General features: G+C 31.8%; 1 protein-coding gene across 1 annotated transcript; it reads left to right on the top strand.

Moving 5' to 3' along the window:
- Window positions 1–561: 561 nt before the first annotated feature.
- On the top strand, window positions 562–15,571 carry LOTGIDRAFT_127403 (hypothetical protein; the record flags this gene model as incomplete). Its single annotated transcript, XM_009063373.1, has 9 exons — window positions 562–793; window positions 5,845–5,909; window positions 10,088–10,177; window positions 12,775–12,865; window positions 13,158–13,321; window positions 13,857–14,050; window positions 14,546–14,652; window positions 14,947–15,094; window positions 15,316–15,571. Coding segments are annotated over 9 exons (1,347 nt in total), but the record flags the coding sequence as incomplete, so codon positions are not given.
- Between the last annotated feature and the right edge of the window lie 808 nt (window positions 15,572–16,379).

The following is a 16,379-nucleotide window of genomic DNA, read 5'->3' as shown; positions in this document are numbered from 1 at the left end:
TTATGATGGAACTATAGAAGATGAATTAATCTTATTGTTTTCAATGTGACATGTTTTTCCTTTGAGTGTTTTTGATTAAATTTAATCTTAACTTAAACAAGAAACAAAAAGACAAAGTGTTGGTTTTTGCTCTTGAATGGTTCAAGAATTAGAATTTAGAATTTAATTAGAGTAATACAGCATTATCGCTTGACTTTTCCATTGCCAAATATTGAAGATAGACATTTCACCTTACAATACGTACTGAACTCCAGTAACATCCAAACAATATAATTTAGATGTTGTCCATCCAAATAGTGGACCGGTTAAATTCTTGTGTTAATTTAAAATTAGTGTACTTACAAGGGGGGTTGTGTATAGCCTAAATCTTTTTAGAAGTGGGGAGATCAATCTCCCCTTAACCTAGCAAGGTCAGCCAAACCTCAATAATGTAAAAAGTGAATTATCAAAGAATCTGACAAACAAAGATGTTAAACTCTCAGTTGAGCTGATTAGAAAATCTGAAAATATTTGTCATGTATGTTTCCATTTGTTTAAATTCAAACTATTTTTATTTTCAGTATTTTAGAAGTAAGGAAAGAGAAATCTCGTGATGCTGCCAGGTCCAGACGAGGGAAGGAGAATTATGAGTTTTACGAATTGGCCAAGATGTTGCCATTGCCAGCGGCCATTACTAGTCAACTGGATAAAGCCTCTATTATACGCCTTTCTATAAGTTACCTACGGTTACGTGATTTCTCGGGTCATGGTGACCCACCTTGGAATCGAGATCCAGCTCCCAATAAAAATAAAGGTAGGGTCAATTTAACTTTAAACTGTGTATCTGTGATATTGTGTTGTGTCGGAGATTGAAAAAGAGTTGTCTGTCTGTCTTAGCAAAATTTGTCTCATTGCACATTGAATGGTATTACCGAGCTCCATTTGCCCAATTGAATGCAGAATAGTATGTTAAAATCCATTTATATTATTTCTTAAGAATTGGTCTTTAAGCCTGAAGAATGATGGCTGTCAAGTGCACCAATAAACTGAATTCAAAATGGCTTAATGGTATTTTCAAACTGACAGCATAAATGCAGTCAAATTTTTTTAGACGGTTAAGGTCATCTGCGGGCATCTGCCCAAGTCACTGACAGGGGGATAGATTTGTTAACAGAAACTAATTTAAGGTGATATATGTTTTAATGGCAGTGATATTTAGCAGACGTTAAAACCAGATGTAGTAATCAAGATGTTATAAAACTATTACATGATAAATTTCTTATTTATTGACTTGTATCAGGCTAATAAAATACAGATTCAGAGAATTAAAAATTTAAACCTACATTGACGATGAAATAGAGTTGATTATCTCCAATACAGCATGACATCATGTTTTGGTATTCATTGGTTATCTAGCTATATGTTTAGTCTGAAAAGGACGGCCCCTCTAATAGACACCATTTACTAGTTTCAGTGAATAAATAAAAGTAGCATTTTGGAGACAATTTCTTATGATCATCTATTGTAACTTCCTTTTTTTCACATAAAATTTAAGGAATAATACTTTTACCCTGTGCCAGTGCCTTCTGTTAAAAAATAACTAGTTACCTTTCAACCACCCTTACATCTTTAAGTATAAGTATATCTTTTACTTTGAAATTAAACTTGGGTTTCTCTCTGACACAGAAAACATCTCAAGTAACTCCAGCATTGACCGCCCACAATTTGAGCACATCCTGAGTACATTTTTAAATTGATTCTATTTCCAGTCAGAATAATCAGTCCACTATCTAAATGATGTAAACGAACAGAAATTGCCTGAAACCGTGAAAAGCTAGTGCAGCTAAAACTGTCAAATTTCGCTAATAATTCACGCCATTAGATGACCCTTTTAGAGATAATAATTTCTAAATCTTGTTTACGGGACAGATAGCGTAATTTTACGATAATTATGTCATAAAACAGTGGCTTGAAATAAAATGGCGTGGCGAGTCTCTCTGTGAGAGAATCTGCTAGTTTTATCAAGTTTTATTCATTAATGTTATATCAGGTTTTTATCTTTAAGGTTTTTTAACCTTTAAAACCATTTTCTGTATGATAACTTCAATGAAGAGCTTTTATTGAGGGAATCGTCAGTCACAATCTCTGTGCAAGATTTATGGTGCCACTTTCAATGCTTCCAAAATATACTTCTGCTTCTTCAATTTGTTCACCACAAAATAGATTTTGGACATTAAGTTTGATAAACATTTACTTACAATTGGATTCAAAGTCACAAGAATCTTTAGTACATGGATTAAATGATACCACTCTCAATGTTTGCAAAAACTTTCAGGAATTTTTCTTCCAATATCCACAACCCAGAATGACATTTTGGACATTTGTAACCTAGGAAACAGTGTCTAATCAGTTTGACCATTTGCCAACAAAACCATTAACTGAAGAAAGCATATTTTGATATTTCCGAGTGTAAATGCCCCATCCTTCGTAGAAAATTCTTCATATAGATATAAATGTCAAATTCTTGAAAAACTTCAGTTATTTATTGTAGCCTAGCTCCTTGAAAAACCACAAAAATTTCCTTCAGATTTTCTTAAATTGTTTTATTTAAAGATTTAAGGAGACTGTCAGTCATTCATTTTAGTTTAGACATTTGAATGCCTTTAACCATTTTTTTGGAATAATAACCCATTTCACCAAGTATTGTTTAGGTCCCAATAATACCTGATCATTTCTTTGGTCAATTGGCGACATTTTTTGAAAAACATCAAGATCCTGCGATTGAGCTCTACCTTTTAGATTTGAAGCCTCAGTCCTCAAGGAATCATCTTCTGTTGTTAAATCTTTTGGAAAACAGTACATTCTTAAAACTGTCAGTCGGATGTGTTTGGTCGTCCGAAGGTCTTTTGTAGGTTCCCTTATCTCGCCATCAACCTGGAGCTTTTGTTGAAAGCTCTGACACTGTTTAGTGAGGGGTTGTTTTTAGCGGCATCCCTATCGAGATCCTCAGATGACCAAGGTGCCCATAAGTGGCCCATCATCCCGATATTTGCGTGAGAGTAGCTGAGGTAAATTTGTGGATTAGGTTGATTTTGGACAAGTTGTCAGGTAGATAATAGTAAAACAATAACAGTCAACACTGCCAACTGTCTTCTAGTAACAAACTATTTACCAGCCATATTAAACTGTCAACAACTCTAGCAAACAACACGGTTGTCATTTTTTTATTCCCTTTTTATTTATAAAAATACTCAGGTTTTTTTGAAATAATGATGTGAACTCAAAATTTAATATCCTGTAAATGTCTCTCTCAATCTGATTAAACTTCAAATTTCTTAATTGTTTTCATTTTATTCAGTTGCCAAATTTTATAATGAATTTGAATAATATAATATATGATAGCATTAAGCACCTGATGAGCAAAATACTTTAGATGAATTTCACCATTTCTATGAATCAATCAGCAATTCTTTCACAATGAACAATAATAAAGAATTTGAAAATGGGCGGTGGGGAGTGGGGGGATTTGGTTAAAGAATTTTTTCTGGGGGGCAATCCATATTTTTCGGGAACATTGTTCCCCTGTGCCCCTTGTAGCCATGGGTCTGTTCCCGGGGGAAAGGGGAACATGGTAAATCATTATCATAATCTTACAATTGGTGATATTTCTATATAATACAACATCATCAGAATATTATGACTTGACATATTTCTACATTATACAACTGACATGACCGTTACTGTCACAGTTCTCAACCAGCATTGTCATTTCGGAAGACATTTTGAAACTTGTGACAGTAACTGGGATGTTTTTAGAAGAGTTTAATGAGATAAAATATGAATTTATTGTGAAAAGGAAATAATGAAATAGAAATTAAACAGAGCTAGTTATCAGCATCATGACAAATTCACGGGTGGTTCTACACGGTACAAATATATTTAAGATTCATGACACATTTGTTTCACAGCATCCATTCAGTGAGCGCATCTTAGCCACTTGTTTGAGTATCATAGACCTTATACACGCTGAAAGCGAGGTTCATAACTCAAATTACGTCATCCATTGATAAGATGGCGACGTCATATGAATTAATAGCCAATTTGACGTCATTATACACTCGATAAACTAAGAAAATGGTCTAAAACTGTCCTTTCTCAAAAATGGTAAAATTCATCAATTCCAAATTTAATGATGTAAATGTTAATTAGTGTAAATTATAATTAGTTTCGAGTTAGTGAGATTAGAGAAGGAGGCTTTGCATTATGAGCCTTGTTTAGAATTCAATATGGCCGTCATGTGAATAAGGTCTATTGCTGTAAAGTGGGCTCAGATGATATTGCTACTTTCAGAATCACTAAGCATGGAATTGCTACCAGCTGGTAGTATCTTAGACGCCATAAAATAGACAGTGATCATTTTCTAGCACTGATCTGAAATTTGATCATTACAAATCATAAAAAAATTAAGATTATTTTGGTTGATGCCTTTTGATATTCTACATTTACATCAAGTTAAGCTCTAGGTTTGATTGTTCTATCAAAAATTTTACCTGTAAAATAACATTGTAAATTATTAAACTAAAGATTCTATATTGGTTTATGAAATGAGAAAAACAAACTACAAAAAGTATAAATCAAAAAGATAAAAAAGAAAAAAAATCCAAAAATGTTTATTTACCTGACACTCATCTTGCGAGAAAATAAAAACACAAAATAAAAAATAATTAATTAGGAGAAAGGTAGTGGTCATAATTCAGGTAGTCTAGACAAGTGGACGTCGGTCAGTGATGATTATTATTATATTTTTTACTCTAGGACATGGTCATCTCGTGTTTTTACAATAATTAATTAGGACAGTCACGAAGATAAATATGTCAATTTTAAGACACTGGATATTAGGATTGGTTTGTGTGAGAACAAAAAAATCATATTTGTTGCGTCCGAACTTTGTTATTGTTTTGAAGAACTTGACCATACAATGAGGAATAAAAGTATTTTTATTGGCCATAAATATCTATAATATCTGCATATAACATTGATTTAATCTGAGAAGGAACAACTGTCAAAACTTCCATGGTGTATTTTTGTCAAATGTAGGGGAGACTTATGCCAGATTTTAATTCTAAAAAGTGATGTAGATAGAAACTGAGCTCCATTTGCATGTAAAACACATCTTTTGCGAGCAACATTCATCTAAAAAAATTCGGATACAATGCTCTTCTAGTACAGCAAAAATAAATGTTTTGGTACACCCATTTATTGTCCTATTACTAGATTTAAATAGTATCTTGTGACTGTTAGTTAATCCCCTATGATTATGATATACAATGATAACATTCATATTGTTATTTATCTTTATCATGATTATTATTATCTGTATAAAGTATATAGACTATCAGTTCGGACATATCAAGGTCACATGGTCCTGGTCCAAAATATTCGTGCAGAGATTGCTTTGAAATTTCGATCTATTAGCCATTTTGGTGCTAAAAATTGTGACTTAAAACTCGATTCCTACATCTCTACTGTCAATAAGTACAGAATAGAGCACCAACATTGATATTGTACTGTAATACGTTCTATTAAACAGGCAGATAGCTACCCAAGGTTTTTAGGGGGGGGGGGGGGGGGGGGCAAATCTTACAAAGGGGGCTTCAACTGTGTGACTCAACGAGAAAGTCAAGTAATCTTAACTTTTCAGGAGGGGCAAAAGATTTCTTATCTACAGGCCTGCTAATAAATGTTCTCCTGTCAAAGTCCCCACAATTTCTCCCATACTGTTTTACCACAGTCTAGAAATGTTTAAAAAAATTGAAAATATGTTGTATTTTGTTGTAATGTGAATCTGTTTGATTCTAGGTGGAGGAAGAAGAAGGAGTAATATAGCTATGGATATTTTTGATACACGACATGGTACACATGTTTTACAGGTAACTTGATACTTATAACTTCATTTTCTAGCATGAGACCATCATATCAAAATGTCATTGATTCTTATAACTTCAGCTGATGGGGTGGTTGGAAACTTTAAATTTAAATATTTTGCCTCAATAATCAACTTTGAATTAAAGCATCAATCAATGAATATTGACTTATGATTTGCAAAACTCTGAAGAGATCACGAACTTAAACATGAATTTATACATATAATCTATATCAACTGAACAGAAATAGAAAAACTCAATTTGGGAGCCATTTGATTGCTTTTTGATTTTATTTCTATACTATCTATTAAACAAAATGGAACTTAGCTGATCAGTGCCTTCTAGATACTGAAGATATTTTGTATTTAAATTATTCAATGAATACTATTGATCAAAAATTAATCATAAATACTAAAAATAATCAGAATTTAATTAACAACAAATCATCAAAACATGGTAAAATGATTTCAACTCAATCTGAAGTATTAATCCCCCTAACTCGTAAATTAGTCTTAGCTGGGGCAATTATTACGTCTTAACGTAGAGTCATAGCCTCATTATCATATTAATTGATTATTGACAAGTTGGAATTTCATGGCGTCTGACTGTGATTTAAAGGAATCTTCCTGTTAATTGACAGATTATTCTGGATATTGATTCATTTTGTCCGTCAATGTTAATTAATATCCAATATTAACGACATTTTGTTTTCTGTACTTTGTATAAGTTTTGTATCATTCTGGTATTTTTGGTTCAATATTTATGAGAATTTTTCTGTTAAAATTTACACCTGATTTCATTTTCTTTGATTTATATTTTTTTAGTTATTGCTATATCAGCTCATTTTGAATTTGTGAGACACAATGATCTATTATATTTATGGTGGTGTAGAGGGGGGTAGGTGTAATAGCGATTCAGGGGAATTGATTCTGTGTAATTAATGTTTTCAAATGACAAATTTTAACTTTTTGTGGTATTTTTCAATATTGAATATTCACTTTTGCTTCCGTATTATCAATTAGTTTAATTAATGAAATATTTTGTTATTGAAGAAAAACACTAATTATAGAAGCAATATTGTCTTAATAATGATATCAAGAAAATGGCGCCAGGATTTCGGTTGATTTCGGCTGATTTGCAATTAACAAAATTCATGAATTCCAAAATTAAATTATGAAATAAACAAACAGAGATAAATGAGGAAATTCATACGCCAGAATTAAATTAGGCGAGTAGAATTATATTTTGATGAAACTTGAACGTGCGACGACTTGGAAATTCTCTTTTCAATTCCCTCGACAATTTCTTCAGAATTTTCCGTTGAAATTTTATTTCCGATTGATGGCGATGATGACAAATGTTTCTGTCGAAGGAATTCCAGTACCACAAGGTGACGATGTTCTCCACGGAATTCCAGAGGCAGATAATAATTGATTAAACATCACGCGTCAAGGGTTAACTTTATGCTTAATTTGATTATAAAAGGGTTAATAACAGTGGTACGAACTGTAACCTTACATTGTTATATTTTGTTTGGTCTTCCGTGTTGAATAAACCACAGGAAGTTGACATTGACATACTATCGGCCCAGAAATAATAAATTATGTATCAGTCGATATGATTTGACAAAAAATTGATTTCTATACAAATTGGATAAAAAATATAGCCAGTCAAATTAGACCATAGATTTGTCATTAGTCTTCGATTTTAAATCGTCATTTTATGGTTTGTGAGTTTGCTTTGCCATTTTTGAGTCTGATGCTAAATCTATGATAGGCATATTAGATGTAGCAAAAATGTAAATTTTAACGTCTTAGCAACAATCATGACAGTCTGAAATATTTTGTAGGACAGATTAAAGATAATTTGTCAGATTCAGAGTTGCCTTCCTTTGCTTCATTTGTTAAATATCACTGGAGAGTTTTATAAAAAATGTCAACCATGGAGTGAAGAGATTCAAGTTTTCAACTGTTTTTAATTATTTTCATCAAAGTGAACTAATTATACATAAAAGTAGGTAGGAATACGTTAGGATTAAACCGATTTACTACAATATTTGTCTACATGAGCCAAGTCAGCTGAGTAAATAGTGCGTGAATTTAAAGACAAGACAAGGGAGATAATTTATGTATTATCTAGTTACCGTGTGTTACGTTTTATTAGTCCTTATCACCTTGGTATAATATTAGCGTTGTCGTAGTAACATTATGCTAATTACCAAGTTGAATGCTAGGAGTAAATGTTTTTAGCTTAAAACCTCAAATTTAAACGTTGAATTCTTTTTACATTTGAGACTGAATTTTTTTATTAGGCATAAAAAGACCTGGTACAGTTTTTATTAAAAATGAAGTTGAAAATCTACATTGACTTATCTTGGATATTCAAAATATAAAGTTAAACTTTGAGGTGGTCTCCATTCAGTCAAATTCAAAATCAAGTGGGATTTTTATTTATTGAAAACTGAAAGGCACATTAGATGAAAATTATACAATCTTCCATGGTTACTTATCTCATCTGAAAGAAAAATAGATTTTACATTTTACAAAAACCTTTATACCACCATATTACACCTTTCCTGTGATTATCTTTCTGAGTGCAGACTTGTGAAAGAATGAGTAATTGCTCTTTTTCTACATTAGTCTATTAAGGTGTAGAAAAATAGGATGTAAAACTCCATATTTAAGACTTGTTACACCACACAGTATGACTATATAGGTACAAACAGAGTACAAACAACTTCAGTCAACCCAAATATCAAAAACTTGGATTAACAAAACCTTGTCTTTTATCTTTCCTCATGTTGAAATATTATGTCAATATTTTCTGTGACAATTTCAACCCGAGTCAAGATCTCTTCAACTCAACTTTAATTGTATTAGTTTTTATTTCAACAACTTTTAATTCGTTTATTTTTCATTTTTCTGATTTTCCTTTTTCTGTTTATATGCGGTGGATTAGATTTTTAAAAGAATTCGAACCATTTTTTGGTGATCCCTTTTATTGGCTCTGAATTCCCTTAAAAATAATTGTTTAATTGAGCTTAAATGTGCTTTTAATGAATATTTATTTATTGATTTATTTATTTTTTATGTCCTCAATTTAGTTTTGTTAATTATTTAAAAAAAAAAAAATTAAAAATCAAAAATAGTGAAATTTGTCAATTTTTTATAAATAAAGTTGAGTAAATAGTTAAAAGTGAATATTTTACCACAGATTCACCTGTTTTCACCTCTGTACTAATTCTGAGGTTTTGAAATCAGGACTTTGACAAGTGAAGTCAAAAGGTGACTGTTTATTAGTAGTAGAGTACCGTACCTTTCAAAGTACTGTCCTAATCTCTACGTTTATTTTAGATTAGGTGTTGAATCCGATTGGAAATTGGACTAATGTAAAAGACCTGTATGATGTTTCTACAATCTGTATTTACAAAACGAAAGTAGAAAGAACGCGAAGGCTTACCATCAAATATTGACAGAAATGAATTGTATGTTTGTTTGGTATACAAACTTTCTTTGAACTGTTTTAACAAACATAGTCAAATTTCATCGCAATTAGGAGCTCGACAAATTATACCAGACTTTTTTATCCAAAAATTGAAACTATTCATTTCACTAATTTCTCTTACTTATTCTTTAAATTGATTTGGTTTTCCTCTCAGTCCAGTGTTTGAGAAGAATTTATTTTGATCCTAAGTTATTTGTGTCAAAGGCATTCCACATCTCAAGAACCAGATTGAAAATTTTGAAGAATATCGTTTGGTCGTCCTTTACTTGCTGAATTGAAGAATTTAAGTTGATTTCAAATATTTAATGTTCTCTTTCAAATAAAATTCTAATTAATTCAGAATAGACTTCGTTAATATTAATTAACTTTTAACTTTGAATATTTTTTTTTGTCAAATAGTAAAAGAATTTTAACAGAGAGTTCTGTTTCTATCTTTACCTGAATGCTTGCATATATTTTTCATCTATAATTTCAAACTTCTTAATCAAAAGTATCAAACTAGTAATTTAAGTTTTTCGTCAAAGATTTAAACTGAGGTTATATTTTTTGGAATTGTCAAGGCCTTAAAGAATATTCTATGATAGATTTTTCAAGTGTAATGGTGGAAATTTTCATTATAGATTATTATAGTGGAGCTGACATTCTCAGTATTTGTAAAATCAATTTTTTTTCTATTTCAGTCATTGGATGGGTTTGGTTTTGCTTTGTCGAATGATGGTCGATTTTTATATATATCAGAAACAGTGTCAATATACCTGGGCTTATCACAGGTAGGTTATATTATATATTAATTAAATACCAATTAACTCCTGCTAATCCTATATTAATCTCATAATCCCCTAGTATGAAACTGCAACATTTTACATCTGAACTGAAAATTGAATATCAGGGAAAAGTTTCATTATAGCTTTTAGCTTGAGAAATCACAAAATGCTTCTGTTACAGAAATAAACTAATGCAGGCCAACTATCACATACTGAATAGTCAATATCAAAAATCAAATACAAGTCCTTAAATTCCTCTGTCCATGAAAAATATCAGTTAAAAATCATGAAATGTGTCTATTTTAATTCATGAAACATTTTCAAAAGTCATCCAGATAAGTGATTTAAGGCAAGGTAATTTTGATAAAATGATTATCATCATAATCTCTAAATGTATATATACCTGTTGTTCTGTGTTCTATCATTATTATTTTGTGCTTGATAAAGATTCCTGTATGTGAATTAAAGAAAGGAGTAGTATATCTATAATAGTGTTCTTAGTTATTTATTGATTATCATCATGTTTTTAACTACCTGATAAAGTTGGATTTCAACTATTTAGATCACATTTGAAATTAAATTCCAAAAAAACTAAAAAAGAAAAAAAAAACAATGAAATTTCAGACTTCAGACACTTGAGGCTATTTCACTTTATGGTTTTTGAATTTGAAATCTGCGATGGTTAGTTTTCTGAGTGAAATTTCAGTAAGAGTGACAACATTTTAATTAAGGAATTAAATGTTAAAAATATATTACATGTTAAAAAAAGAATTTCTGTTAAGACATTTCTTATAAATTGCAGGAAAATTTCAAGCTTCCACAAGTCTGTGACTTCAAAGAAATCTTCAATTTAGAGTTAGACTGAGTCCCGTAAGACTCCCAATAAAATCTCCAAATCATCAAATTAGAGAGTTGATTGAAAGGAAAATTAAATAGAGAGATTTTATTGAGCCTGGGGGGATGACAACAACATGCCCCACGTGACCCAGGGTTATTTCAGGTCAACCCCTAAAATCAAATTAGAGTTGAATATAATGGACTTTGATTGGGTATTGAGGCAGGTGAACCCTAGGGGTTGTTTAACTTCAACTCCATATAACAATAATAATGTTTAATCATTTGTTGATAGGAAAGTGTAAAATGCCCTATGAAAAAATCTTTTTGGACTTAAGGATTATGAATCAAATTGGCCTTGGAACTTTGATTTTTGTCCCACCCCCAAAACATAAGTCAAATATAAAGTTTGATAGATAGAGCTTATGAAATTGGTTGGGGCATATCTATTTTGGTCAATTAACCTCTGGCACTTTAAAACATTAGATAGAGATTAATTTTGGATCTTTTTGTCTGATGTCTGCATTCTTTGTGCGTTTCTCAGAATTTTGGAATCAGTTTTAAGATGTCTACAACAAATAATGATTTTAAAATTTGGTGTGATGGCACTAGGCATATTAAACCAACCCTGAAACACAAGACTAGTGTTTGATCAATTGCTCCCTAGGGTCCTGACGGTTAAATTGTTTCCCTCCATGTTGTTTCTGGTGTTGACAAGCGTCTAATTATCTTGTCGTAATTCACACTGATCCTCAAGATTGATCTGTCAATCATTTTACAGTTGCTCCACCCACTCAATAATTGACGGCAAATTGATTAATTTGATTGATTGGTGAATAAACGCTTAATTTGGGCGGAAATGAGAAATTATCTCCAAGCATTTAATTTACTGTTGGACAGTAAGTGTTGCCATCTGTATGTTAATTCGCTGACAGAGTTTTCATGTGACAATTTTCGCTCTCCTCAAATTAACCAATTAAAAACCAGGGTTTATTTTGATGGAGTTTAATCACTTGGTGTAATTAATGATGATAAAACAGCTAATTAGATTATGGTTAATTAGACAACAGGGACTACTATCGTTAAAAAAAGTAAATTGAATCAAACGAGTTAACCTGGATTATTCTGAGAAATAGCCTTTCCTTTGAGATAAAATGTCTGCTACAATTTCATCCAAAAAATTATTTAAAATGACACTATGATAGTGATTTCTTGTTTGAACACAATGATAGTTCTTCATAGTCAAATTGTCGTTGAAATAAAATTCTTGTACAAAAATTACTATTGATTGAAAACTATTTTTGATTAAGTACAAAATTTACTCTTCTTTTTTAATGCCTCCAGATAATTGTTAAATAATTCAAACAATTGTTTTAAAATTTACCAAAGATCATGTGATAGTATTGGACTAGGTGCAACAGAATCTACCAGCATAGTTTATGTATTTTTCTTTATACCTAACAAGCTAAAAGCTAATAATGAGAAAGATTGTATTTGACATAACCATTATCTCGCTCTGTTTTCTTATGCACTCACTACTCTAGTTTGCTAGGATTCAATGACATAAAATTCAAATTTTCTCCTAATTTCCAAGCATCGACCAAGCTGTAAATGAGAATGGTTAATCCTGGGAAGATCAATGCCAAGAATTTGGCCAAGAACCAGCCGGTAGAAAGGATCCTTACTTGTAAACCTAAGTTGTTAACCTTGTAAAATATAGGCCTGGTTGTTTCTGTGTAATCACTGAGTGTAAAATGTTGATATTATAGGTTGAGATGACAGGAAGTAGTATTTTTGATTATACTCACCAAGCTGATCATCCTGAACTCTCAGAACAACTTGGTCTCTCTTTACCACAATGTAAGTACATAGTCAAATAATGTGGAGTTTTACATCCAACTGTTGTTCACCTGTGGAGACAGGCAATGCCATGCAGTGTTCAAGGAGGAAACTACTAGAATAGCAGCATTAACCTACTATTATTCAGTTTCCAAGTAACAAGGGATCTTGAACATGCACAACCTGTAGCACACATGGCCACATATAGACAGTTAGTCCATCCTTTTTTTTTCAAAGATTCAAATATTTTTAACAAGAACTTCATAATTGATTTTGATGTTTTCAGGTAGTTCAACACCTGGGTCGCCATCAGATGATGTATCATCTACATCACGACCACGATCTACAACTCCCCCTGGAGAGAGAGGGTATGTGATGAACCCAAACCCAGCAAAAGGACCAGACCGATCGTTCTGTATTCGAATGAAATCAACTTTAACTAAACGTGGTGTTCATACTAAATCACAAGGCTATAGGGTGAGAAATTATTTTTTTTGCAGTATAAGTTTGATTTCTTTATCTATTAAACCAAGAAAGAGTCATATCAAAAAATATTTTGGAATAATGAAATACGGTAGCATATAATTGCAAATATAAAATACATCTTTTCATAGTTTCAAGTAAATCTTCAAAGATCATATGTTATCAGGTATGGATCAAATTGTTTTATATAGTATGCCATCATTGAATAAAAGCAGATTACAAACAGTTGAAAATCGATTAAAAGTTGAAAGTTGCTTTGATCATCTCAGTGTACCTAAAGTGAAGCTTGTAGACTAATGGGAGATAACTCTTGGAAGATTTTACACCTTGATGTACAAGCACAAATGATACAGAGTTTAATGAAATTGTGTCTCACATGTATTTGGCATAATTTATTTGATGACTTGTATAGGAAATCATGTGACATAAATGAGAGAAACATTTCCCATTATAAGCATACAATAGTTTGTATTACAAAAGAACAAAATTTTGCAAGGAAATGTTTTGACATTGATTTTCTCTTTTACAGGTTGTCCATATTTTGGGAAGAATGAGGCATCAGATGAGCTTTACTGTAAATCGTAAACAATCACCAACCTTATTGGGTATGGTTGCCGTAGCAATAGCATTACCGCCACCTACCATTACTGAGTTACGAATAGATAATGATACTTTTATAACACGAATGACTCCTGATTTTAAACTTGTCTATTGTGAGCCTATGTAAGTATTTTGTCCAAGTTCCTTCCTTGCATAGTCTGCTTGCTACAACACTTTAAGTACCCAACACATCCAGAGAGCAACTTTTTTCTTTCCTTTTTTTCTTCCAAAAATTCAATTGATAAGAAAGCCAAATTTACAAGTCTCATTTGGTAGAAAATCTCAAGAAATTTCCATTATAGTATAGCTTGTACAATGGAAGAGCTTTCCAAAGTTCAGTTTGTGGTGTATTGGTTGATGATTCGAAGACTAAAGGGAGATAATCTATGTTAAATTCTGATAAAACTCCTCATTCTTTTATATAGTCTTATTCTCCAAATATGAAAGTAATTGGTCAATCACTGAACTCAATTTAGTTTTACTATCCAATCAGCTTACAGCAATTTTATAATCAATGAATTGTCAAGAATAAGGCGCTAGTTCTGACCAAAACCTTGTAGCAAATTGTAAAGAATATATGCAAAATTTTTTATTTTTGATATTATCTATATATTTTAGTATTTGTGAATTAATGGATTTATCATCAGAAGATATGACCAATAGATTGATATATGATTTCTGTCATGCTGCTGATTTACATAAACTACGTAAAGCTCATGTTGACTGTAAGTAGATATTAACTTTTCATACCAACTTAATGTCTTTTTCATCAACTCCTTCAAGTGAGTTTTGGTGAAAAAGTAAATTACTGTGTACTAATATATGAAATTATCAACTCCCAACCATCAAAGGTTAATGGCTCCCTTTAGAATGGGACAAAATTAAAAGGTATATGGCAAATGAAGATATACAGCCTACTTCTGGGAAATTTTCTCCTGTTAAACTTTTGATATGGTCCTAGTCCCTAATAGGATGGGGTCTTACTAAGTTATATTTCTGATGAAATTGTATATTTTCAGTATTAGCCAAGGGTCAAGTTTTATCAGACTATTATAGATTAACCAATAAGAATGGAGGATACATCTGGCTACAGACGTGTGCTACTACAATATATAGTAGTAAAAATAACGATGAACAAAGTATTGTGGCCATTAACTATGTTTTAAGGTACAATTTTCATACACAAATTTGTGACCAATAATTTCCTTTACTTTAGTACATTCTAGCACATTCCACAGTGTGTTGCTGATATTCAGGCCTTTTGCCTCTTGGTTTCAAGATGTCCTTCATTTTGTGAACTGCTTAGCTTAAAGATAACAAAGATAAACAAGGCAAAATAAAGCCAACAGTAGAAATAATTATGTAATAATTTATATTCTCTATTCTAGTGGTGTTGAAAATGAAGACATCATTTTAGACCTGTGGCAACTACCAGGATCCTCCAATCTTGGAACTGACCAATCAGATCACAGCGATCAGAGTGAACTCGGCTCTCAATTAGGTATGATAGCTCTTCAATGTGAAAATCATCTTTCATTTGCCTTTCTGATCTATCCAATATGGAAGACATTTCCGAAATGGCTTATTATGACTGTCATAGGCAATACCGAGGGCAAATTCTTGAAAATCCATTTTCATCGATGAACATTTTTTTATTACTCCATAATTTGCATTGAAATTCAGTTTTAAATTTTTCTTGTTTCAGATTCGACAAGTCCCAAACTAGAACCTTCTATATCCCATAATAGTAAAGATGAAGATATAATGTCTTCAACCAATAACAATGTCTGCCATGAAGGAAAGGATGAAAATGCTAAAGATAGAAATGACAATGATAACAAAGAACTTGGCCAAGAAGTGATCATATATGGAGAAAAAAGTGACAGCAGAGATGTCAAAAATAGTCGCAGAAAAATGGATAAACCTCGGAAACGTAAACGGGATGATTTTTCTGTTGATTTGAATGAATCTGAGAGTGACAAGAAACTTAGGAACTGTTATAGTTTTTCTGACAATGCAGACGTGATGTGTGGTACCATAGATACAAATGGAAACCAAGTAGTGTCAGGGCCACAAGATCTAACAAGTAAATCAGATTTAATACACAATCATGATAAAGACTGGACAATAGGATCAACATCACATGCTGGGGAGACTACTCCTAGCTCTGTTAAAGATTTAGAAGTAGCCATGAACAGACATTTACCAGCAAGTAAAGACTCTAAATCGGATCCTCATTTATACTCTGGACAATCTGGTAAAAAATCTACAATACAATGGGCGGGGTCAAACAGTCATAATGGTGCTGAAACACTACCAGCTACCAATTTCTTACGAAGTCTATATGCTAATCGGGAGTCAGTTATACGCTGTAATACCCGTCCAACCTACTACAACGATATGTCATCTAATATATTAACACCCCCCTCTAGTGAGCAATATAAAGAACAGC

This window comes from Lottia gigantea (assembly GCF_000327385.1).
Source record: "Lottia gigantea unplaced genomic scaffold LOTGIsca_57, whole genome shotgun sequence".
Taxonomy (NCBI): domain Eukaryota; kingdom Metazoa; phylum Mollusca; class Gastropoda; family Lottiidae; genus Lottia; species Lottia gigantea.
The sequence above is the reverse complement of the archived record's forward strand: the minus strand, read 5'-3'. Positions and strand labels throughout refer to the sequence as shown.